The 27,194-nt window shown below is 39.6% G+C and overlaps 1 protein-coding gene across 1 annotated transcript in view; it reads right to left on the bottom strand.

Annotated features, from left to right (window-relative positions):
* The window catches only part of LOC136878512 (glycosylated lysosomal membrane protein), a 114,349-nt gene extending 87,899 nt beyond the window's left edge, over positions 1-26,450 (bottom strand). Inside the window, exons 1-2 of the mRNA XM_067152089.2 lie at positions 26,264-26,450; positions 25,902-26,156 (exon numbers count right to left, since the gene is read on the bottom strand). Of these exons, the coding sequence (XP_067008190.1) occupies positions 25,902-26,156; positions 26,264-26,350 (342 nt within the window). The 5' untranslated portion in view covers positions 26,351-26,450. The remainder of the gene's footprint in view (positions 1-25,901; positions 26,157-26,263) is intronic.
* Positions 26,451-27,194: the final 744 nt, after the last annotated feature.

A 27,194-nucleotide genomic window follows, 5' to 3' on the forward strand; every position in this document is an offset into this window, starting at 1 on the left:
AGTTTCACATTTAATCAAAAATATTACCAACAAAAGGCAGGTTTACCTATGGGAGGGTCCCTATCAGGATTTTTACACATATTTATTTAAATAACCTTGAAAAATCATTTATAAACAAGGAAATAAGATCGGGTGTTATGTTGGAAACATGATATTTTTAAATGGAGACCTCAGGGCTCCTGAAATATTTCTGGGCTTTTTAAATTTGCTTGACAATAACATCAAATTTGCAATGGAAAAAGATAATTAATTAAATTTTTAAACCTCACATTGATAAAAAATAATAGTGTATATTTTGACACTTTTGGAAAAACCACACAATCTATTACTACCATTAACAAAAATTCCAATCATCCAGAAATCCATAAGCAGCATATAACAGCTACATTAATCGACTACTAAGAATGTTCAAGAGTAAAGAATTAAAGAAATTAAAATAATAAAACACACTATAAAAGTGAATGTTTACAGCCCAGAAATGGTAGTCAGAATTAACTTATACATAAAAAGAAAAGGAAGTTAAGAAAAATAATTTTTTAAAAAATAGATGGTAATCAATACATAATTTTTACACATTTCAGAAGTTAAACTTTCAAAATTGTAAATATCTTCAAGAAATATATAAGTTAAAGACAGCGTTTAGAACTAAAAACAATTTATCAGAACAAATCTACAATTCTAAAACTGTCAAGGGAGTTTATAGGCTCTCTTTTTTCTGCTCTTTTACTTTACGTTGCACTGACACAGATAGATCTTATGGCGACAATGGGATACGAAAGGCCTAGGACAGGGAAGGAAATGGCCGTGGCCTTAATTAAGGTACAGCCTTCAGCATTTGCCTGGTGTGAAAATGGGAAACCATGGAAAACCATCTTTAGGGCTGAAGACAGTAGGATTCGAACCCACTATCTCCCCAAATGCAAGCTCACAGCTGCACGCTCCTAAGCGCATGGCCAACTCACCTGGTATAGGCTTACTTGATCACTATAAAATGATTTTCATTGTAAGGACTAGACGGACACTCAGCAATACCAAGAACATTTTAAGGCTATAAAAATACAACAAATATACAGCTTTGGCAGAAAGTGTTCATAAAGGCACTGATAATGACAAAGTTATTTTTTAAAGGTAACTACGATGTACAGATAATTATTTGTGAAAATACTTAAATATTTATGATACAGAAAAAGAAACAGATAAAATTTTAAATGAACCCACTACTAATAATATATTGTACACGACCCTGAGATGGCACAAGCATACTCTGTGATCGAAGCTGAATGTCTGGTGAGTGGCTGCTTAACAGCTTTAACTGCATGCCAGGTCAACCCTTCTAATGGTATGTTATAGCACAAGAAAACATTTTTTAAGGTCTAGCGTTGAATTCATACACTCTATTTGTTTCTTGTTCTTTACTTTTAAAGTTTATTTCATCTGGGCTCCATTTTATTTTGACAACATACCCATGTGGATTAGTATGTTTTGAATATTTTAAAAAATCGCTCATGATGGACCTTAGTGTCCGAAAAATGGTTATGAAATGAACACTCGTGTGATAAGACTGTTTGATTTTAGTAATACATACATTATCATTATAGAACGTTATGCCTTTCAGCGTTCAGTCTGCAAGCCTCTGTGAATTTATTAAACGTCACCACAATTCTCTATTTGCAACTAGTGCTGTGGCCAATTTTAGTTCTATACCTCTTAGTTTTAAATCGTTAGAAACTGAGTCTAACCATCGCCGACTTGGTCTCCCTCTACTTCTCTTACCCTCCATAAACAGAGCCCAGTACTCTCCTGGGTAACCTATCCTCCTCCATTCGCCTCACATGACCCCACCACCGAAGCCGGTTTATGCGTACAGCTTCATCCACCGAGTTCATTCCTAACTTAGCCTTCATCTCTTCAATCAGTGTACCCTCCTGCCATTGTACTCACCTGTTTGTACCAGCAATCATTCTCGCTACTTTCCTAATTATTTTTTTTTGCTAGTGGCTTTACATTGCAGCGACACAGATAGGTCTTATGGCGACAATGGGATAGGAAAGGCCTAGGAATTGAAAAGGCAGCGGCCGTGGCCTTAATTATGGTACAGCCCCAGTATTTGCCTGGTGTGAAAATGCGAAACCATGGAAAATTATTTTCAGGGCTGCCGGCAGTTGGATTCGATCCCACTCCTCCAGGCTACATGGTTAGCGTGCTGGCCTTTGGTCACAGGGGTCCCGGATTCAATTCCCGGCAGGGTCGGGAATTTTAACCATCATTGGTTAATTTCACTGGCACGGGGGCTGGGTGTATGTTTCGGGTTCATCATCATTTCCTCCTCATCACGACGCCCAGGTCGCCTACGGAAAAACTTGTCCATGGACACTCCCGGCACTAAAAGCCATATGCGATTTTATTTCTCCCGGATGCAAGCTCACAACCGGGCGCCCCTGATCGCACAGCCAACTCACCCTGTCTGTTACTTCTAACTTATGAATAAAATATCCTGAATCCACACAGCCTTCGCTCCAGTAAAGCAAAGTCGGTTTGAAAAACAACCGACGTAAGATAGTTTAGTCTGGGAGCTGACTTCCTTCTTGTAGAACACTGTTGATCGCAACTGCGAACTCACTGCATTAGCTTCACTACACCTCAATTCAATCTCACTATATTACCATCCTGGGAAAACACACAACCTAAATACTTGAAATTATCTACCTGTACCAGGTCTGTATCACCAATCTGATATTCAATTCCATTGAATTTCTTACCTACTGGCATCAATTTAGTCTTCGAAAGGCCAATTTTCATACCATACCCATTGCACCTCTTTTCAAGTTCCAAGATATTAGACTGCAGGCTTTCGGCACAATCTGCCATTAAGACCAAGTTGTCAGCATAGGCTTACTACAATTCCACCTAACTGAATCCCTCCCTGCCACTTTATACCTTTCAGCAGATGATCCATGCAAAACTACGAACAGCAAAGGTGGAAGATTACAGCCTTGTCTAACCCCTGTAAAATACCCTGAACCGGGAACTCATTCTACCATCAATTCTCACTGCAAGCTCAATTGTCAACATAAATGCCTTTGATTGATTTTAATAATCTTCCGTTAATTCCATAGTCTCCCAGTATGGCGAACATATTTTCCCTCGGTACCCTGTCATATGCTTTCTCTAAATCTACAAAACATAAACATAACTGTCTATTCCTCTATAGCATTTTTCAATTACCTGGCGCATACTGAAAATCTGATCCTGACAACCCCTCTGTGGCTGAAACCAGACTGGTTTTCATCCAACTTCCTCTCAACCACTGATCGCATCCTCCCTTCCAAGATGCCAGTGAATAATTTGCCTGGTATACTAATCAATGATACACCTCAATAGTTGTTGCAATCCTTCCTGTTCCCTTGCTTATAGATAGGCGCAATTACAGCCTTTGTCCAATCTGAAAGTACCTTACCAACACCCCATGCTAATCTTACTACTCTATGGAACCATTTCATCCCTGCCTTCCCACTATACTTCACCATTTCAGGTCTAATTTCATCTATTCCTGCTGCTTTACGACAGTGAAGTTTATTTACCATCCTTTCCACTTCCTCAAGCGTAATTTCACCAACATAATTTTCAACCTCCCCGACTCTCAGGACTACTTACTAGGCCACTCGGCTGTTGCCTATGGTTCACAAACTAGGACATGACTACAGTAACCCAGACCATGAACCAATGATTTTAATAATAATAATAATAATAATAATAATAATAATAATAATAATAACAATAATAACAACAATAACAATAATAATAACAACGTCATTTCATGCCATCTGCAGTGACAGCTTGGAACACACACCACTTAGTCTAGCAGACTTTTTGTTGTATCTGTATCCCTTTTACATTTGATTTTTGTCTGTTTCTCGATGTTAAGTAAATTTGGACTTTTCACATGCATAATTCATACTTTCAATCACTTATAAGAAAGATAGAATCATCAAACCCTACACGAAAATTGGCCCACCCAGTAGCCATATGTGAGCCAAATGCTATGTATGTAGCTGTCACATAATTATCTGAAAAGTAATGCAATGTGAGATAATCTTACAAAAATTTTACCCTATTCAATGTTTCTAACTCAATCTGACCCATGAATAGATCAGATATCATACCACGAGCCATTTAGGCCGCTAAATCTGACGTCTTATGGTACAATCCTTCGTCGATACGACGTACCGTTTTGCAGCAGTCAATCTGTAAATGAAGGTCTGCAATATTTCAAGCATGCATATACTTTTGTATGTCGACCTATATATATTCACTGATGTCCTGTTGTAGCGATCGAGAAAGGGTGTGTCTGCTAATGTAATCAGTACTCCCCACACCGACTTTGACTGGCAGTAGGAATAGGGTCCTTCTCCAACACCTGTGTAACTGGCATTAGTAAGGAAGGCCTACCATTGTAGTGAATAATTCACTTCTCGATTTGAGTTGCAGAAGGCAAGGGAGCATGCATTGTGGTTTAAACGTCCCCTACCCGATTGTGTTTGGCTGTAGGCAATGGTACCCACCCTTATAAACAAATGTATCCATCTAAAATGTGACTGGTAATAGGCATAGTGGCCTGCTATTTTGATGGAAACTCACCAACTTGGTGTGACTGGTTGTAAGCTGGCTGGCTGTAGGAAAAGGGGCCTGTCATTATAATTATAACTGCACAACTCAATTTCGACTGGTAGTAGGGAAGTTGCCAAACATTCTAATGAAAACTGTAATCTGTCTGGAAGTAGGAAAGGGGGCCAGCCATTGTAACGAAAACTCCCAAATCAATTGTGACAGCGCAGTAGGTGATGGGGCCTGCAATTATAATGAAAATTTCCACACTCGATTGTGAATGGCAGTAGGCAAGTGAGCCTGCCGTTATCATCACAAATCTGTAACAAGCACTTTACATTGGAAACACCGTATTGGAAACCTCCCTATGCTGTTTCTCGGATAACACTAAGAGACATTCCATTTTAAAACAATCTTATTTACTGTATGTACAGTATTTACTTCGATATACGAATACAATGTAGAATACCGTAGCGAAGCACGGGTACATTTGCTAGTGAAATGTAAAGGTGGTGGTGCAGAATGCTCAATGAGTCTTTGATAATGCCTGTTATGATGCTGAGTGTATTTCTGGCGATACCCAACCCTTTCGAAATGTTCTAGGTATATTTTGCAATACCTCCACAGCTAGCAAATGACAATCCTTTACCTGACCCATGTTCAATGTTGTAATATTAAGTATGGGAGGCATGGTTCATAAATATATAAATACTGTTTGACAATTGGCTTTACGTCAGACCGACACAGATAGGTCTTATGGCAACAATGGGATAGGAAATGGCTAGGGGTTGGAAGGAAGCAACAGTGGCCTTAATTAAGGTACAGCTCCAGCATTTGCCTGGTGTGAAAACGGGAAACCATAGGAAACCATCTTCTGGACTGCCGAGAGTGGGACTCGAACCCACTGTCTCCTGTATTCAAGCTCACAGCTGCTCCCTTTTCTGTGTTAACCTCAACTGCTTGCTCAATATCTCTTTCAAAAAGTACCAGTGGGATCCAACAATAAAACAGTGTGCTTTTGTGGGTGAATGGCAATGATGTCAGCTCTTCTATCCAACTGCACAAAAGACACACAGTAAACCTCTTCATAATGTTGCTACTTCATTTCTCTTAAGCTAAAACTAGAGCTGATTTAACCCTGTGATGTTGATTATTCTTTTACAGTGCTCCCCTGGGATAGATACAAAGCATGTGTCCTAAAGTTTCAGTCTTGCCACATTCACGATGACTGTAGCAGATTATACTTGTGCACCTTTCAGGGACTCCTTGAAGCACTGAGATGTTGGATAACATTTTAAGAGTGTTTATCCACACCGAAGACAACAACCACTATGATTATTCACCCAAAAGTTGGCTGTGTTTAAGTCAATGTATACTCAAGATGACCCAACCTCTCAAGGAGTGAGAAGCCCATGTATGAAAGGCTTTCTTCCTTAAGACTCTTCTTAATCACCTGCCAGTCCAGTTGTTGTTATCTGCTTCATTGACATTTAAAATGCCTGACATATTTCCTCTCACTCTGTAAGGTGGGCATCATTGACGCTAAGCAGTCAGTTACACATGTTGTAGTGTTGTAAGGAAGCCTCCCACTTACCTTTCACTAAACCCAGTCCACGACAACTTCTTGGAGCACATATCATTCCATCTGGATAGTCATGAGGAAGCGCAATGATTACTCTCACAGCTCCTCTCAGTAAGTTATCTACATAATCTAGAAAGTTATTTTTAATCTTTATTAGACTTGACCAAATATACTGATTAATGACGGAGAATTTCAATTTCTGATCAGGTTTCAGCAAAGGTAAAATTACACAATTTGTTGATGTTTATATTCAGGTCCTTTATGACTGTAGCTTCAACAAAGACAATTTCATCACAAAAGTTAACGCCAAGATATCTGATGTGTTTTTCAGTATCTGTCAAAGAATGTATAATAGAATCGTCCGCAGTGGTAATTTTGGTTGGTACAAGATTACTGTTTTCGAGACTAATTTACTCTTTGCTGGGCTTGCTTTTAAACCAATGGATGCCAAAGAGCTTTCTGCAAGTTGAATGAGTTAGCTTCTACTAGTTTTATTATATCATAACAAGCTAGGTCATCTGAAAAAATAAGAAAAGATAGCTTCTTAATCCATCAACTACTGAAAATCTATATAAATCAGAAATCTCATGGTCAATAAGCTCCTTAATTATTCAGTCTATTGCCAAGTTGAAAAGAGTTGGTGACAGAGGGCTGCCCTGCAGAATGCCCCTATTTAATGGGATTGCCTTTGTTGTACTGGCACCTACTTCAATTTGGATAGGTTGTTGATTAGTAATTTCACAATTAAAATTCATAAATTCTCTGGCATATCACAGGAAACTAAAGATCTGCTAATACATTCGTGCCCTACAGAATTGAAGGCTTTCGTTACATCTCCGAATGCTACGAAACAGTCCTGTTTCTTTGGCTTAGCCATTAATCAGCAAAGTGTTTGTGTGTGTTCCTGGAGAAAAGAAAAGCTTATGAAACTGCCAAGCCTCTTACCTAACACCCATTCAATTATTCATCTAATAACTGAGAAAATGTTAACACTGACGCTTTCACAGTCCATGCTTATAGACGTTAGGCTTTTGAAAACTTATGCCGTGTCAAGAAAATAAGGTGAAATTCTTTACATTTTGCAGAGAACTTTGCTCGGCATCTTCAGAAGAAAATCTTGACTTCTTGGAAAAGTCTTCCTTGTGAACAGTCGAGATTTTCTTCTGAAGACACAGAGCAAAATTCTCTGCGAAACGTAAAGAATTTCATACTGATCCACGTTCTGGAAGACCTTCAGGTTTTGACGAAAATCGCTTGAATGAGTTGCTTCACGAGAATTCTCGTCCAACAACGCGGGAAATGGCGCAAGTTTTTGAATGTGATCAGTCAACTAATGTACGCCATTTGCATTCAATGGGTACGGTACAGAAATTGGGTATATGGGTACCACATGTGCTAAGTGACAGAAACAAAAATTAACGAGTAAACATCTATTCGGCATTGCCTGCCCGGCACCGGTTGGCTTGTGATAGGCACGACGCATTCCTTTCGAACATCATGAAGAAACTAACGGTAGCTGCCTGTGATTACAGAGCCCCTTTCCAGTCAGTGCAGCACATTGAGGAGTGCCCTCTGAGGAAGTATGGTGGACCAGCTCAAGATGTCATCAGTGCTACACCCCCCTTCTTAGAATGGCAACAGCAACTGAACACTGATTTGTAAATGTGAACGCTACCAAAATTCTTGTCCTTGTATATAGTGCATCCACACTACGCACTCCCGCCCTCACCATGGTTTATCCAGTGGCTGAATATTGTGCCCGGTGTGGCAACGTAGCACTCATACTAGGAAGATCAACGTCCATTTGAATGAATGTATGAGAACCATAACAGGCACACTAAAATCCACCCCAATCCCGTGGCTACATACTATCAGTAACATACCACCTCCGGAACTCAGACAACAGGAAGCAACTATAAGCAAGTGGAAAAAAATACACCATGCTGATCATCCACAGAATCTCCCCATCCATGAGGTCCTTAGTGACCTACCTCCTTCTCGTCTTAAATCAAGGAACCCAATATGGCATGACATAACTGGCTTCAATATCCAGGAAAAATGGCATCAAAGCTGGAGCTCTGCATGTGTGAAACACCAAGACATCCAAGACCCCACAACTGGACCCCAGGATTTTACCTGAAGAGACACCAATGGTCTAAACTCAACCGTTTAAGAACAGGCCACGCTAGATGTAATGCCATGCTACATAACTGGGGACTTCGAGAATCCCCTGCCTGTGATTGCGGAGCCCCTTTCCTGTCAGTGCAGCACATTGACGAGTGCCCTCTGAGGAAGTATGGTGGACCAGCTCAAGATGTCATCAATGCTACACCCCCCTTCTTAGAATGGCTACAGCAACTGGACAATGATTTGTAAATGTGAACGCTACCAACATTCCTGTCCTCGTATATAGTGTAAATTTTCTTTTGTATACTTGCCATACGATGTAACCGTCCAGGCTTCTCCAGCCATATTAAATTAGTGTACAATCCTTTTACGCGATATCACTAGACATGAAGTTTATCCACCATCGAAAATTATTCATAAGACATATTTCACTTCAATCATTTGTAAATAAGGCTTTTGGAATCATATTGTATAAGCTATATTAGAACATCATTTATTATTTAAATTATTATATTATGTAGGATAGGAATTCATTATGTACTGTAAATATGGCCAATGTTGAGACGGAGTTGGTGTCATTTCATCTCATACTTGTGTACATGGAAAAGTTATTCTTGAAGCGGGGAAGTTGGATGACTCACGGGTTTAACTCATGAGCAAAGGTAGTATACAGCGACCCGTGCGCGAGGCTAGGAAGCGAGAAGACTACATCATCGCCACGCCTACTGGTTACTTGTGAAGACTGAAGAGAGGGAGATGATAATGCGATCTACAAATCAGATGTTTCGTTGTATTGTGATTTCGTATTGAGCTACTACCAAGAGTGGGGAGAGCCTGGGGATATATTATCTAGTGTGGAGCAACTCTCGACTCACTACCAGAACCACAACTACTTTATTATTTTTGAGACGGTGAGTGGTCGCTTCGAGACATAGTTATTTTTCATACAGTGTCACAGTATGTAGCTGCTGTTATGTTGTCGGATCAGGGTGAGACAAAACAAGCTTGCGGCTTGTGAGATATTCAGTAATTATTCTGAACGAAGAACTACATTTAGTTCAAGTCCACGGAATTTGGTACAAGTCTGTATTGTATCAGTAGAATAGCTAAGTTGGATTGTGATTTCTGATAACATGGAAAAATTCATATCTCTGAATTTTCTCCTCCTACAATCAATGGTGATCAATTTTCACAAGTACAGAGCCAATGTCTAATTTAAAGACCAGGCAATTAGGGAGTGCTAGTCCCGATAGTCCAAACCATATCATAGAAGGAAGGAAGGAAGGAAGGATGTCCAGGGAGTCAATTCTACAACGAGAAGAGGGAAACGAGTAACCACGGAAGATAGATGACCTCAATGGAACCTGTAATTGGTGAGCTTCAATTAGATAAAGCAAGCAACAGTTAATTTCAGTAACGTAAATTCTAAAATCCCTCCAAGATTTAAGGAACTTTTCCGATTCATCTCATTTTTGTATAATAAATTCATTTTATTTAATATTGCGTTAATTTTCTTTCTCAAGAGATACTTAATGGTTAATTATTTAAAATCCTACCCCTGTGATTTAAGTATAAGTCTCTATGCTAGTAAATATAAATTTTGCTTTACAGTTTTGTTTAAAACTGTAACGCTGGCACCCAAACATTACATAGAGAAATGGGAAACCATGGAATGATAATTGATTCTATTTGCGAGGCAATTTGCGGGCAAGCCACATATAGTTTATATATATATTCATGTGTACCCAGGTATTAACTTTCGTCTCCTCTAATGTGAAGCTTAGGAGAGCAACGGTTACATTTGTCGCACCAACGTGGAGCTCAAAAACCATTAAGTATTCATGGAAAGAAAGCAGTAAAGTAGAGTCTGTGTTTGTGGGGGTTAAGTGAGTGTCCGTATAATTTATGTGTGTGATGTTGGGGGAATCATGGCTGCACAACGTGAAAAGGACATGAAATTACGTAGTGGAAACTTAGTAAAGGGAGGCGAGACGCTGAATTCTAGGAATGTTGTAGATGAGAGCATTGAAGTAGATAAAACGGTAGAGAGTGGTGGGAGCATGGAAAATAGCACAGAATCTGATGTAGCTAGGATGGAGGGCGAGAAAGAAAGTAATACGAATAGTGATAAGAATATTTAACAACTGTTTGTGATGATGCAAGGGATATTAGAGCAAACGAATGAAATTAGGAAGGAAATGAAAGGGATAGATGAAATTGGAAAGGAAGTAGAGAGAACGCAGACAGAAATTAAAGAAAATAGAAAGGAGATAGAACAGACGAAAACCGAAATTAGCAGAGAAATTAATACTAAGATGGATGCTTTAAATCGTAGATTAGATGAAGCCCTAGAACGGCAGAAACATCAGGTGTTAGATTAATTTCAGGTAGGAGATTCTGTTCTGTTACATGTCCCCATGCTCTCGTCCAAAGGAGAGAAGATAACGCAGAAATTCTTTTTGTTGTATCAGGTCCATTCCAGATTCATTGTCAGGTTGGTCCTTGTGCATACAGATTGAAAGATGGTGATCGTGTCATGTTGCGCACTTATAATATTCGCTCTCTGAGACGATATATTTCTGCAAATTAAGCGTAATGTCTCCCAGGTGTTGTTTTGATAACACTACATGTACATGAGTTAGAAAACATGAATTCATGTATAGGTTGTGAACCCAGACCTGACAGCATTGTAGAAGGAACGAATAACTTGGGAATTATTTACTGTAACTGCAGAAGGAAATTAAGGCAATAATTTTCTAAGTATATTTTTTGCAATGAAAACAAGAAATTGCTTGCTGCCATCTAAGAGAGGTAAGCCACGTGTGATGACGTGTGTATGTGTGGTGTATATAATAACCTGGAACTGCAGAACACTCTGATGGTGAAGTGTAAAGATAGTGTTATTTACCTGTTGTTATGTTGTAAATATTATGAGTGTTGCTGACAAACTTTCAGAAGAAAATCGGCAGGAACTATTACTAATGTTATATGATATCATTGAAACAGACACTCTACAGTGAGATACAAGATTATATTATGTATGTTTTTATTAAGAGTTTGTAAGATGTAATGATGTATCAGCCGTATTGGTGTAGTATGTTATTTTCATATATGTTACATCTGTAAATAACAGGAGGGCGTATGTAACCGTCCAGGCTTCTCCAGCAATATTAAATTAGTGTACAATCCTTTTACGCGATATCACTAGACATGAAGTTTATCCACCATCAACAATTATTCATGACATATTTAACTTCAATCATTTGTAAATAAGGTTTTTGGAATCATATTGTATATATTAGAACATAATTTATTATTTAAATTATTATATTATGTAGGATAGGAATTCAGTACATTACTATAAATATGGTCAATGTTGAGACAGAGTTGGTGTCATTTCATCTCATACCTGTGTACACGGAAAAGTTATTCTTGAAGCGGAGAAGTTGGATGACTCATGGGTTTAACTCATGAGCAAAGGTAGTATACAGCGACCCGTGCGCGAGGCTAGAAAGCGAGAAGACTACATCATCGCCACGCCTACTGGTTACTTGTGAAGAATGAAGAGAGGGAGATGCTAATGCAATCTACAAATCAGATGTTTCGTTGTATTGAGATTTGGTATTGAGCTACTAACAAGAGTGGGGAGAGCCCCGAGATATATTATCTAGCGCGGAGCAACTCTCGACTCACTACCAGAACCACAACTACTTTATTATTTTTGAGACAGTGTGTGGTTTATACTTCACTCCCTTTCCATCCCAGCTCAAAGGAGTGCTATGAGCGTCTTACACAACAGTTTATTTTTTTCCAGATAGTAGGTCATATGTGTATCAATTTTGGTTGGCAGTTATGTCCAAACATACATGCATAATCTAGCTGCTGTATAATCCTGGAGCTGACGTTGCCATGGTTACGACCGTTCGTTTCTTTATCCGATTCCTAGAGCAGGGGTAGTGTGGTTCCAATATCTCCATAACAGTTGGTTTTAGGGCCCGTAGGGCTTACAGAGTTCTTTTCTTTGCGTCAAGAGGATTAAATTGAGCTTTGTCTCGTCCTTGTACAACAAATTCGATATCGCCTATATTAGCCTAATATTTTAACATTTTTATATCTCCCCCCGTCACCCTCCCCTCGAATTGTTTTGAAAATAAAATACAACTCTTGTTACTCACTGGCAATGTAGCTTTCTATAAGTGATGATGATGATGTTTGCTGTTTAAAGGGGCCTAACATCGAGGTCATCGGCCCCTAATGGTACGAAATGGAATGATAAATTAAAAAGTCCAAAATTCTCCACTGACCAGAATTCAAAACGTGAGGGCAAAGAATGAATGGATGGAGATGAATATAAAACAATCAGCGGACGCGACCCACAATGCCTTACATTCACAGATTCTGACGTAAAACAATATGATTACTGACCAAGGGACTGCTGCTATAGCATAACACTGAATCGATGATGCTTGCAGTCTAAAGGGGGTCCAAAATCCAAGTTATCGGCCCCTCATAACGGTACTTATCGCTAGGAATGTAGAACCATGGTATTTGTCATGCTGCGGTACTAATCAAAAGTACCAGACACGCGGTATTCCACACATTATGGTACTACTCACAGGTTATGAAATTCGACATATACTACAGATCTATGGTTTTTCTCCCATTGTGGCGCCATTTACAGGCAATACCAATATAAATGGTCCGTTATTGGACATTACAAATTATCCAGCTAACTCATTCCTGGTTGCCAGCGTTTGGCCCTCGTGTGCTAGGCTGGGCTCATCAGTTGGTACCTAGCACACCTACCAAGACGCTGGCCAGTGCATACCATGGAGGCCACTGCGTAGGCCAATTGTAGCCACCTGCAGTGCCAATGCACTACGAGAGACTTTGTCTCATTATCAAAAATTGATGCCTGCTTGGCCACCAGATGATATAGATGTTGATTCCCACAGGGAATCTGAAATATTTGTTCCGAATGAGTAAATTTATAATACCAATAATGTCGAATAACGGACCATTTATATTGGTCCAAAAACATCTATATCAGTTACAGGCAATGCAACCCTATGGTGTTCAGCACATAAGAGTACTAACCACACGGACCTTCCCCTATCCCGTGGTGTTCTCCATATAGTGGGTACTAATCATTGGCAAGGCAGAACCATGGTAGCTATCATCCCACGGTCCCGCTCATATGGTGGTACTAATCACAGGTACTGAAAAAGCCTACTGCACGGTGCTCCGGTGTGCTACTAATCACAAACCTATTTGGTACATAATATAGTGGTACTACGCGCAAGTAAAAGCAACCCATGTGTTATCCACGTGGTGGTACTAATCACAAGTAATTTCATGGTTGCAAGACAATCATCCCTTGTCACCTCTTACGACAGGCAGGGGATACCGTGGGTGTATTCTTCGTCTGCGTCCCCCACCCACAGGGGGTTGTGTTTGGTCCGCGAGAGGTATTTTATTTCCCCCAAGTCCGCCGGTTTCTATAGGTGAAGTAATTTTTAAAATCAGTTCAGTAGTTTTGAGTCTATCCGTTACAAACAAATATACAAAATTTTCCTTTTTTTTCCTACACATACAGTTGCCATCAGGAAGGGCATCCAGTCGTAAAACAGGGTCAATTCCACACGCAGCCCCACAGGTATGGGTAAAGCGATAGAAAAAGATTCTCATTTGAAAAATTCATCTGCTTTTTTATTTTCACCCCCTTAAGTGGATTTTCCAAAAAGAGTGTGTTAACTTTTAAAGAAGATTCCAAGTACCAATTTTAAAGACCGTAGCATCTTCATTTTTTGAGATATATGTATCCTCATATAAATAATTCAACTCCTTCCTCACTTCTTTTCACACACACCCCCTCCCCCCTTAAGTGGAATTTCTGAAAACGAATATTTGTGTTTTTTTTTTAAGAGGATTCCAAATATCAATTTTCATGTCTAACATGTTAGGTTTTTGTGATTTATTGTAGATAATTTCGCTGCTGTAGAATCCTGGAGCTGACGTTGCCATGGTTACAGCAGTTCATTACTTTATGCGACTCCCAGAGCAGGGGAAGTGTGGTGCCAATATCTCCGTAACGGTTGGTTTTAGGGCCTTAAAACATAGTTTTCGGGCCTGCGGGGTATTGGTATTATAAATTTACTCATTCAGGACAAATATTTCAAGTTCCCTATGGGAATCAACATCTATATCTCCCGTACAGCTTACCAAGTTTTGTTCTTTGCATCAAGAGGATTAAATTGAGCTTTGTCTCATCCTTATACGACAAATTCGATATTTTGCTTATATTAGCCTATTATTTTTATATCTCCACCCCCCCCCCCCCCCGTGCCCCCCACCACGAATTGTTTTGAAAATAAAATACAGCCCATGTTATTGGCAATGTAGCTTTCTATAGGTGACGTAATTTTTAAAATCGGTTCAGTAGTTTTTGAGTCTATTCGTTACAAACAAACACATTTTTTCTCTTTATAATATTAGTATAGATAATCATTTTTGCAATCCTTGTTAAAAACTTGGAGCACCGGGCGAGTTGGCCGTGCGCGTAGAGGCGCGCGGCTGTGAGCTTGCATCCAGGAGGTAGTAGGTTCGAATTCCACTATCGGCAGCCCTGGTTTCCGTGGTTTCCCATTTTCACACCAGACACGTGCTGGGGCTGTACCTTAATTAAGGCCACGGCCGCTTCCTTCCAACTCCTAGGCATTTCCTATCCCATCGTCGCCATAAGACCTATCTGTGTCAGTGCGACGTAAAGCCCCTAGCAAAAAAAAAACAAAAAACTTGGAGCCTAATACAGTACAGGGCTCATAGAGTAAAATGCCTTATTTGCATTCTTAATTCTAGACTGGTGTTTCTGTTCCCTTTGGTTTTGCTCATCGATTAATACACCAAGGAATTTTAACTTCTCTACTCTTTTAAATACATATTTCCCAATCTTCTAAGGCAATCTGTCAACCTCCTCATAATTCGATCTCTGTACAACCACGTTATGTGACTTTTTATCATTTACCCGTTAGCCAATTTTTGCTGCCATTTCCTCTAGTTCCACAAATAACTGCCTAATTTCTAGTTCATTGCGGCCAATAAGAACAATACCATTCACATATGCGAGGACTTTATGTAGTCTCGCCAATATGCCAGCAGGTACAAGAGCTAATTTCCTGATAATCTTCTCCAGTGCAATGTTGAATGAAGAGGAGATAGTGCATCGCCTGGTCTCAGAACAGTTTTATCCTACAAGGAACTTGCCTTTGAGCAAAACACAGCTAACATTACCATTCATACACAATTTGCACATGTTAATTAATTTTATGGAAAAGCCAAACTCCATCATAATGTCTCACAGCCCTTCTCTATGGATTGAAACATACGCCTTGAAGAAATCTATAAAGAGATAATGAACCGACTTCTTGTGCTCCCACACCTTATCAATAGTCTTAATTGCCAATATGTTGTCTGTAGTGTACCTGTTACTACTAAAACCATTCTGATAATCCCCATTAACATTTTCAGCAAACGGTTTTAAACACTGTAAAAGTACAAAAGACAGAATTTTCTAGACCATGTTTACAAGAGATATACCATGATAATTTTGAAGTTCTCCCTTATCCCCTCCTTTAAGAATTGGGACAATAAGTGATTCCTGCCATTCTTTTGGAATAACTTCATCGTGCCATATCCTTAGAATGATCTTGCATATATGTATTTATGTAATCTTTCTCCACCATATTTACTAAGCTCAGCAGGAATGTTGTCACTCCTGAAACTTTATTGTTTTTCAAACGTATAATACTTTGCAATACTTCTTGATATGATGGCTCTGGTATTTGTTCTTCTGATGGGAAACTAGATGGTTTACCAATACAGGTTTCAGGATCTGCACGATTCAGCAAGGAATTGAGGTATTGCTTACAGTAATTTAATAATTTGTCCTGATCAGCTATTAAATTTCCAGACTTATCTCTTATAATACTCGATCTTGGTTGAAATCCTTTTTTAATTGTGTTGACAGTTCCATACATGTTGCGGATGTTCCTGTTTCTGTAATCATCCTGGATTGATTCTGTTTGTTGCCTCAGGTTGACTTATTGCCTTCTACGAATTACTTTACTACATTCTTTCTGTTTTTCTCTGTATGGTTCCTCAACATCATCCACGATGACATGCCTTATTGAACCATTTCTTTTTCTTACCAGCAGCTTTTGGTATCACTTTCATTGCTACTGTTGTCATGATTTGTTTCGCGTCAGTCCACATTTGTTCACAACCTTCATCATTTGTTTCATCAACGTCTTCTCTAGGATCTTCTCCCAGAATATCAAATCTGTTTGTAATTTCCACATCATACTTTAATCTTTCATCCTCCTGCTTCAGTTTTTCAGTGTCAACTTTACATCTTTCCTCAGTCTGTGACTTACACAAGGTTTTCAATTTAATTTTAATAGAAGCAATTATATTGTGATCAGATCCTATCCCAGCTCCTCTGTAAGCTCTGAAATCAGTTATGGAGCTTCTATGTCTCTTATCAATTAGTACATGATCTATCTGATTGGCAGTCTTACCGTCACACAAATACCATAGGCCTATTTGTTTATGTGGAAAGGTGGTACTCTGCCCACTCCTGTTGGTGGATGTAGCGAAATTGATTAGTCTAATGGCATTCATCTTTGCTTTCATCATGCAGACTTTTCTTTCCTATTGTTGGCACAAATATTTTTTACTTTCCAACTTTTGCATTGAAATCACCCAAAGGCATTTTCACATGCTGTGTTTGAGTCATCAGTCCATAGACTGGTTTGATGCAGCTCTCCATGCCACCCTATCCTGTGCTAACCTTTTCATTTCTACGTAACTATTGCATCCTACATCTGCTTGTCATATTCATACCTTGGTCTACCCCTACCGTTCTTACCACCTACACTTCCTTCAAAAACCAACTGAACAAGTCCTGGGTGTCTTAAGATGTGTCCTATCATTCTATCTCTTCTTCTCGTCAAATTTAGCCAAATCGATCTCCTCTCACCAATTCGATTCAGTATCTCTTCATTCGTGATTCGATCTATCCATCTCACCTTCAGCATTTTTCTGTAACACCACATTTCAAAAGCTTCTATTCTCTTTCTTTCTGAGCTAGTTATCGTCCATGTTTCACTTCCATACAATGCTACGCTCCACACGAAAGTCTTCAAAAACATCTTTCTAATACCGATATCAATGTTTGAAGTGAGCAAATTTCTTTTCTTAAGAAAGCTCTTCCTTGCTTGTGCTAGTCTGCATTTTATGTCCTCCTAACTTCTGCCATCGTTAGTTATTTAATTACGCAAGTAACAATATTCATCTACTTCCTTTAAGACTTCGTTTCCTAATCTAATATTTCCTACATCACCTGCCTTCGTTCGACAGCACTCCATTACTTTTGTTTTGGACTTATTTTCATCTTGTACTCCTTACCCAAGACTTCATCCATACCATTCCGCAACTTCGAGATATTCTGCAGTCTCAGATAAAATAACAATATCATCAGCAAACCTCAAGGTTTTGATCTCCTCTCCTTGGACTGTGATTCACTTTCCAAATGTCTTTTTGATTTCCTTTACTGCCTGTTCTATGTAAACAATGAAAAGGGGAGGGGACAAACTGCAGCCTTGCCTCACTCCTTTCTGGATCGCTGCTTCTTTTTTAAAGCCCTCGATTCTTATCACTGCAGACTGATTTTCATACAGATTGTAGATAATTCTTCGTTCTCGGTATCTGATCCCTATCATCTTCAGAATCATAAATAGCTTGGTCCAATCAACATTATCGAATGCCTTTTCTAGATCTACGAATGCCATGTACGTGGCTGATCCTTCTTGATTCGATCCTCTAAGATCAGACGTAAAGTCAGGATTGCTTCACGTGTTCCTACATTTCTTCTGAAGCCAAATTGATCTTCTCCCAACTCAGCTTCAACTTGTTTTTCCACTCTTCTGAAAATAATACGTGTTAAAATTTTGCAGGCATGAGATACTAAACTAATCGTGAGGTAGTTTTCACACCTGTCAGCACCGGCTTTCTTGGGAATAGGTATAACAACATTCTGCTGAAAATCGGATGGGACTTCTCCTGTCTCATACATCCTGCACACTAAATGAAATAACCTTGCCATGCTGGTTTCTCCTAAGGCAGTCAGTAATTCAGAGGGAATATCATCAATTCCAGGTGCCTTGTTCCTATTGAGGTCACTCACAGCTCTATCAAACTCTGACCTCAAAATTGGGTCTCCCATTTCATCAGCATAAACAGCCTCTTCATGTTCCAGAACCAAATTATTTACATCGTTACCTTGATACAACTGTTGGATATGCTCCTGCCATCTTTCTGTTTTGTCTTCTTTCCCTAGAAGTGGCTTTCCATCTGAGCTCTTAATATTCATGCACCTAGATTTCCTTTCTCCAAAGGTTTCCTTGATTTTCCTGTATGCAGCATCTACCTTTCCCAGGACCATACAGCCTTCGACATCCTTGCACTTCTCCTTCAGCCATTCTTCCTTAGCTACCTTGCACTTTCTATCCACTTGATTCTTTAATCGCCTGTATTCTTTTCTGCCCTCTTCATTTCTAGCATTCTTGTATTTTCGTTGTTCATCAATCAGGTCTAGTATCTCCTGAGTTATCCACTGATTCTTAGTTGATCTTTTCTTCCTTCCTAACATTTCTTCACCAGCCCTACTGACTTCATTTTTCATGACTCTCCACTCTTCCTCTATAGTGTTCCCTTCAGCCTTTTCATTTAGTCCTTTTGCAACATGTTCCTTGAAACAATCCCTCACACTCTTTTCTTTCAACTTGTCTAGATCCCATCTTTTTGCATTCTTTCCTTTCTTCAATTTCTTCAAATTCAGATGGCATTTCATGACCAACAAGTCGTGGTCAGAGTCCACGTCTGCTCCTGGGAAAGTTTTGCAATCCAACACCTGGTTTCTGAATCTCTGCCTAATCATAATGAAGTCTATTTGATACCTCCCAGTGTCTCCAGGTCTTGTCCACGTATATAGTCGTCATTTGTGGTGGTTGAACCAAGTATTGGCAAGGACTAAATTATGATCAGTGCAGAATTCAACCAGCCGACTTCCTCTTTCGTTCCTTTGTCCCAATCCAAATTCTCCTACTGTACTACCTTCTCTTCCTTGGCTTACCACTGCATTCCAGTCTCCCATCACAATTAGATTCTCGTCACCTTTTACATATTGTATTAAATCTTCTATCTCCTCATATATTCTTTCAATTTCTTCATCATCCGCTGAACTAGTAGGCATATAGACCTGCACTATTGTGGTGGGCATTGGTTTGGTGTCTATCTTGATGACAATAATTCTTTCACTATGCTGGTCATAGTAGCTTACCCGCTCCCCTATTTTCTTATTTATTATTAAACCAACTCCTGCATTTCCCCTGTTTGATTTCATGTTGATAATTCGGTAGTCGCCTGACCAAAAATCCTGTTCTTCCTGCCAAAGTACTTCACTTATACCAACTATATCTAACTTTAGCCTATCCATCTCCCTTTTCAGATTCTCTAACCTACCACAACGATTCAAACTTCTAACATTCCACGCTCCGACTCGCAGAATGTCAGTATCCATCTTCCTGATGATCGCCCCCTCTCATGTAGTCCCCACCCGGAGATCCGAATGGGGGTCTAGTTTACCTCCGGAATATTTTACTCGGGAGGAAGCCATCATCAGTACATCATTCATACAGAGTGAGCTGCATGTCCTCGGGAGGTAGTTACGGCTGCAGTTTCCCATTGCTTTCGGCTGTGTAGCAGTATCAACACAGCTAAGCCATGTTGAGTATTATTACTGGGCCGTATCAGTCAATGATCTAGACTGCCGCCCCTGCAACTACCGAAAGGCTGCTACCCTTCCTTTCGATGAACCATTCGTTAGTCTGGTCTCTCAACAGATACCCATTCGATATGGTTGCACCTGCGGCTCGGCTATCTGCATCATTGGGACACGCAAGCCTCCCCACCGCGGCAAGGTCACATGGTTCGCAGAGGAGGTTTCATATGTTTCTGTAATTTATTCCACAGTTCTGACAAATCCTCATAAAAGGAGTCCTTAACATGATCATCCTTGTCATCTGTGTAAAATAAAATATAAGAATTGCACGAACTTCAATCAATCAATCAATCAATCAATCAATCAATACTGATCTGCATTTAGGGCAATCGCCCAGGTGGCAAATTCCCTATCTGTTGCTTTCCCAGCCTTTTCCGAAATGATTTCAAAGAAATTGGAAATTTATTGAACATCTCCCTTGGTAAGTTATTCCAATCCCTAACTCCCCTTCCTATAAATGAATATTTGCCCCAGTTTGTCCTCTTGAATTCCAACTTTATCTTCATATTGTGATCTTTTCCCACTTTTATAAACGCCATTCAAACTTATTCGTCTACTAATGTCATTCCACGCCATCTCTCCGCTGACAGCTCGGAACATACCACTTATAATACCAATATAATGGTCCATTATTGGACATTATAAATTTTCCAGCTAACTCATTCTTGGTTGCCTGCGTTTCACCCTCGTGTGCTAAGTTAGGCTCGTCAGTTGGGACTTGGCACACCACCCAAGACGCAAGGCTAGTGCATACCGTGGTGGCCACTGCATAGGCTATTTGATGCCACCAGCAGCACCAGCAGTGCCGATGCACTATGAGAGCTATGTCTCATTTCCAAAAATAGATGCCTGCCTGGCCATCAAATGATATAGATGTTGATTCCCATAGGGAACCTAAAATATTATAAATTTATTACATTATAAATTTATAATGTCCAATAACGGACCATTATATTGGTATTATAAATTTACTCATTCAGGACAAATATTTTAGGTTCCCTATGGGAATCAACATCTATATCACATACCACTTAGTCGAGCAGCTCTACTTCTTTCTCTCAATTCTTCCCAACCCAAACATTGCAACATTTTTGTAACGCTACTCTTTTGTCGGAAATCACTCGGAACAAATCGAGCTGCTTTTCTTTGGATATTTTCCAGTTCTTGAATCAGGTAATCCTGGTGGGGGTCCCATACACTGGAACCATACTCTAGTTGGGGTCTTACCAGAGACTTATATGCCCTCTCCTTTACATGCTTACTACAACCCCTAAACACCCTCATAACCATGTGCAGAGATCGGTACCCTTTATTTACAATCCCATTTATGTGATTACCCCAATGAAGATCTTATATTAACACCTAGATACTTACAATGATCCCCAAAAGGAACTTTCACCCCATCAACGCAGTAATTAAAAGTGAGAGGACTTTTCCTATTTGTGAAACTCACAACCTGACTTTTAACCCCGTTTATCAACATACCATTGCCTGCTGTCCATCTCACAACATTTTCGAGGTCACGTTGCAGTTGCTCACAATCTTGTAACTTATTTATCACTCTATAGAGGATAAAATCATCCGCAAAAAGCCTTACCTCCGATTCCACTCCTTTACTCATATCATTTATACATATAAGAAAACAAAGGTCCGATAACACTGCCCTGAGGAACTCCCCTCTCAACTATTACAGGGTAAGACAAAACTTCACCTACTCTAACTCTCTGAGATCTATTTTCTAGAAATATAGCAACCCATTTAGTCACTCTTTTGTCTAGTCCAATTGTACTCATTTTTGCCAGTAGTCTCCCATGATCAACCCTATCATAATGCTTTACACAGGTCAATCGCGATACAGTCCATTTGAACTCCAGAATCCAAGATATCTGCTACATCTTGCTAGAATCCTACAAGTTGAGCTTCAGTGGAATAATCTTTCCTAAAACCGAATTGCCTTCTATCGAACCAGTTATTAATTTCACAAACATGTCTAATATAATCAGAAAGAATGCCTTCCCAAAGCTTACATACAATGCATGTCAAACTTACTGGCCTGTAATTTTCAGCTTTATGTCTATCACCCTTTCCTTTATACACTTACGCATCGACCCAACAGATAGGTGCAATTACTGCTTTCATCCAATCAGAAAGTAGCTTACACACATTTCATCCCTGCCTCCTCACTATATTTTACCATTTCAGATATAATTTAATCTATTTCTGATGCTTTATGACAATGGAGTTTTTGTACCACGCTTTCCACTTCCTCATGTGTAATTTCACCAACGCCACTGTCCTCCTCCCCATGAGCTCAGTTGTTTGCGACATCACCAGAAAGATTTCCTTTTATGTTCAGAAGATTTTCAAGATGTGTTCAGTGGCAAAAGTAGGCAATAAGATGCATTAAAGGTAAGGCCACAAGGGAGTCTTGTAGACCTATCTTCCAACACCTTGCAATTATGACCCTTCCCTCATTATACATTTGTCATAGTATACTCAATACTAAAGAAAATCTCATCGACATAACTCGCAGCAATGTACACTCATATGATACAGGATATAGGAACGATTTAGATTTACCAAATGTTAGGCTCAGAAAAACATAAGAAAACTATAGGTATAATGGCATAAAATTATTTAACAAACTACCTGCCCAAGTAAAGGATATGCCCGTATGTAACTTCAAAAGAACCCTTAAAAATTGGTTGACATCCAATACCTTCTACTCAGTATCTGAATTTGAAGAAAAAATAACGCTGTTTCAAGGAGGGAAATATATAGCCTATATTTTTTCCTGCTAGTTGCTTTACGTCGCACCGACACAGATAGGTCTTATGGCGACGATGGGACAGGAAAGGGCTAGGAGTGGGAAGGAAGTGCCGTGGCCTTAATTACGGTATAGCCCCAGCAGTTGCCTGGTGTGAAAATGGGAAACCACAGAAAACCATTTTCAGGGCTGCCAACAGTGGGGTTCGAACCTACTATCTCCCGAATACTGGATACTGGCCGCACTTAAGCGACTGCAGCTATCAAGTTCGGTAGGAGGGTAATAAAGGTCAACTCTATCCTAACACGTTGGTGAATTAGTAGTTATTTATCAGTCTCTTGGACAAATAGTGTTATGTTTATTTTAACTTTTGTGTATATAGTTGTATTTATTGTATTGTATAGCCTGGACAAGACCATTGGTCTGAATTGGTTAGGGTAGTGGGCCCTGGACCAAGATTACCTCATTTCTTGCCATACTACAGCAGCGCATTCTATGTGGGTTACTGGTGAGTAAATGAAATACTTGTAATATTTTGTAACTATGCACCTCTGACTCTGTCCATTGCAACTGCCAGTTGCCTAATGACAATAAAAATTATTCTATTCTATTTCAGTGATTCCCTGGGATCTATGATCAGTTCACCTCATTTATCCAAATACTAACTGATTTCCTTTTTCCCTCCCGTTCTAAAATTATTTATTACTGTCCCAAAGGGTTTTCCTGCTGCTTGATTTAGGCTTTCTGGGTTATTACCAAGTCTTCCCATGACTTCTTCTTGGATACAATAATTTTTTAAGAAATTGCCCTGTTTCTTTGAACTAAGTACACTGCTTAGTAATGAGTTGTCATGAGCTAGCTGACAAAAACAAAATTGTGAGATTCAGCAGTGATCTATCCTGATAAGCAAATATGAATGATAAAAAGCAAGTGTGGCAGCAACACCAAATATTAATTTACCGTAATTTACAGTACAGATTGCTGTGATGCAGCAATACTTACCATAAAAATTTCTTGCATGAGGTGTTCTATTACTTTACATCTGTATTGCCTAGGTTTCAATTTTTTTTTTTTTTTTTTTTTTTTAACCGGGCGAGTTGGCCGTGCGCGTAGAGGCGCGCGGCTGTGAGCTTGCATCCGGGAGATAGTAGGTTCGAATCCCACTATCGGCAGCCCTGAAAATGGTTTTCCGTGGTTTCCCATTTTCACACCAGGCAAATGCTGGGGCTGTACCTTAATTAAGGCCACGGCCGCTTCCTTCCAACTCCTAGGCCTTTCCTATCCCATCGTCGCCATAAGACCTATCTGTGTCGGTGCGACGTAAAGCCCCTAGCAAAAAAAAAAAAAAAAAAAAAATTTTTTTAATAATAAAACATAACTAGTGAACAGATGGGTACTGAGCAGTTGAAGGAACAATTTCTCATTTTTATATATGTATTTTCAATCCTCCTATGCTCTACTAATATCTAGTACCTACTATAAGAGTGCTGGGCAAAACTCTTGGACAGTGTGCTAGTACAATATTGCGATGAATCAATCATCAATCAATCCGAATGTTGAGCAATGTATATTATAACTCCAGTTCTGTTCACGCAACATTAGTACCATGGGTTACCACTCGCATCGCTAATATCTATGCGCGGTATGACTGTCCTGTGCTTATTTCTCGCAGTCGAGTCGCCGACGGCGTGATCTCGCGCTGCACAAGGCTGCCAACCTTTGTACTTTGGAACTAAACCATTGGTCTGTATAGGTTAGGGTAGGGCCTGGACAAGGCCATTGGTCTGGATAGGTGAAGGTAGGACCTGGACAAGGCCATTGGTCTGGGTTGGTTAGGGTAGGGCCTGGACAAGATCAGTGATATGGGGACAAGCAAAGGTGGTCTGGGAGCGTAAACCCCCAGGTTAGAGCCACGAAGCGGCCTTAGACCTCTAGTTTCCTGTACAAACACCATTGGTCTGCACTGGTTAGGGTACAGTCTGGACAAGACCATTGGTCTGAATTGGTTAGGGTAGTGGGCCCTGGACCAAGATGACCTATTTTCTTGCTGTACTACAGCAGCGCATTCTATGTGGGTTACTGGTGAGTAAATTAAATACCTTTCTTTCCTAGTCGAGAAAAGCATAATTAATTAAGAATGACGGATAGTAGCAAAGCCTACTACATTGTTCTCGGCAGATAGCACTTTGAGATCTAGACAGCAGTGCATCTCTCCATTTTTAATACAATACTTATGTAATTCTACTGATATGTTCTGTACTATACATTGCTTCACTTACAGACTTTATTAGCTGTGCTCTTTTTACTCCGCGGGTTGGTAACGCTATGTACTTCTGATCACTAATGGGAATGACGTCGCAACATATTTTACGTCAGCTTATAACAATGCGAGTAGTCATTCCAGCAATGGAACATCATGTGCACTACTCTTCTGGGAGTGGGCTGGTGGGTCCCTAGACATGACAATGAACACATCTCTTCTCTAAAATGAATTCCACCAAAGTTTTGCATACTTTCTACTTTATCACCTCCTTATAAAACTTGCGTGAATAGGTCGGGAATTTTACCCAATACATATTGTCAACACCACCAAGGATGAATTTGAGCAAAAGTCTGATCATTGGCCTACTTTCAGTGAGATGCATAAGTGTTTAGGCTGCGTGTTTGCGTGAATATTAATTTATCACTGACTTGTAATGGTTAAGTTCTTCAAGATAGGTTGCTTCCAAAGGAACATGTAACACCCAGAGTCTTAGAGTTTTACTAAGTGCTAAATCGTAATCCCCACCCCCGCCATCAGCAAAAAGAAATAAAATAATACCACTAATCTCAACCACATTCAGACATAGATGATACACCATAACAGAATCTTACATAAAGGTGCATAAACTACTTGGGCTAAAGGTATATGAAAGACTTACCTTGTTAATAACAATAGCAAAACTGTACTTTACAGGTACATCGAAGCGCAGGGCATTCTCCATCCCAAACTCTGTACAATTAAACTCCACTCTTGAACCAGGTGGTGTCAGTGCCAGTAAAACGGACGGCTTCCTAGACAGATCCCATAAATAATGCAAAGTATCATTTGAACCTTCAGCTTTCACGTAAACTACAGAAAAAGAAAGATTCTTGGAAATATGTGAATCGCATCCAGGGTTAAGTTCCGAGGTGATCTGCAACCAAAAATAAAACACGTCGATATTACACTTCGGTAAAATGATATCTTTATGGTAGGCCCATACATAATAAAGGTAAAGTCTCACTTAACAGCACAACGTACTTTTCTCTCCAAACAACTCGATGAAAGGACTAGCATGAACATTATTATAAGAATGCATCGAGACACACAACGTAAACTCACAAACATCTTTGGTTATAATCACAATTCAACAATTCAGTCCACAAAACTGTCCTGCACAACCCTCGTGACAGTCTCCTTCCCCTCACAAAACATTGACATTGACAGTTTGGAGTTAATGATCAAGGAGTAAATGATTATTGTTAGTTAATTATACTATATTCCATGACGACATTAAAGATGATCAGGCTAACCAAGAGCAAATACATTAGAGAACATGCGCGACACTCAGCGAGATATCGAGGGACAGCTATTAGAGCTTACTCTAGCGATTTGACCTGAGAACTACTGATTCTGTCATAAGAGCACGTGTATTTTTGTGTGAAGTTTTTGGAGTTATTTATGCGTTTTCAGTGAGCTGACATTATAAAATAGTAGCGTGTGTCATTCCTTGATATCTCCTGTCAACATGAGGGGAAAGGTATGTGCTGCGTTTGGCTGCAGTAACTATGAAGCAGAGAAGAATGCGCCGTCTTTTCCGTTTCCCCCGTGACAAGCAAATGTAAGTAATATTGCGTTTGCATATATATTCTTCCAGTGACAAAGAGATTTTTATAGTACGGTACTTCATAATCTTCTGACCTGCTCGACCCATATTTTAACTGGCTTCAAATATAATACGCATGCTTTATTTTACAGTGCAGTAGTTAACCATCAATACCGATGTGTTGTTGTAAGTGTGATCTGTGGGTTTGATTTAATTCAGGTAAATACATATGCATATGAGTGTGGCTGGTTGTGTTCCAAGTTACCCCATTTGGAATGCCGTAATGCGTTGTCAAGCACTGAAGAAAATATGGGTGATTTAAGAAATGTACATATTTTGTTGAAACAGTATGATGATGCAAAATAG

This window comes from Anabrus simplex, chromosome 1, assembly GCF_040414725.1.
Source record: "Anabrus simplex isolate iqAnaSimp1 chromosome 1, ASM4041472v1, whole genome shotgun sequence".
NCBI classification, from domain to species: Eukaryota; Metazoa; Arthropoda; class Insecta; order Orthoptera; family Tettigoniidae; genus Anabrus; species Anabrus simplex.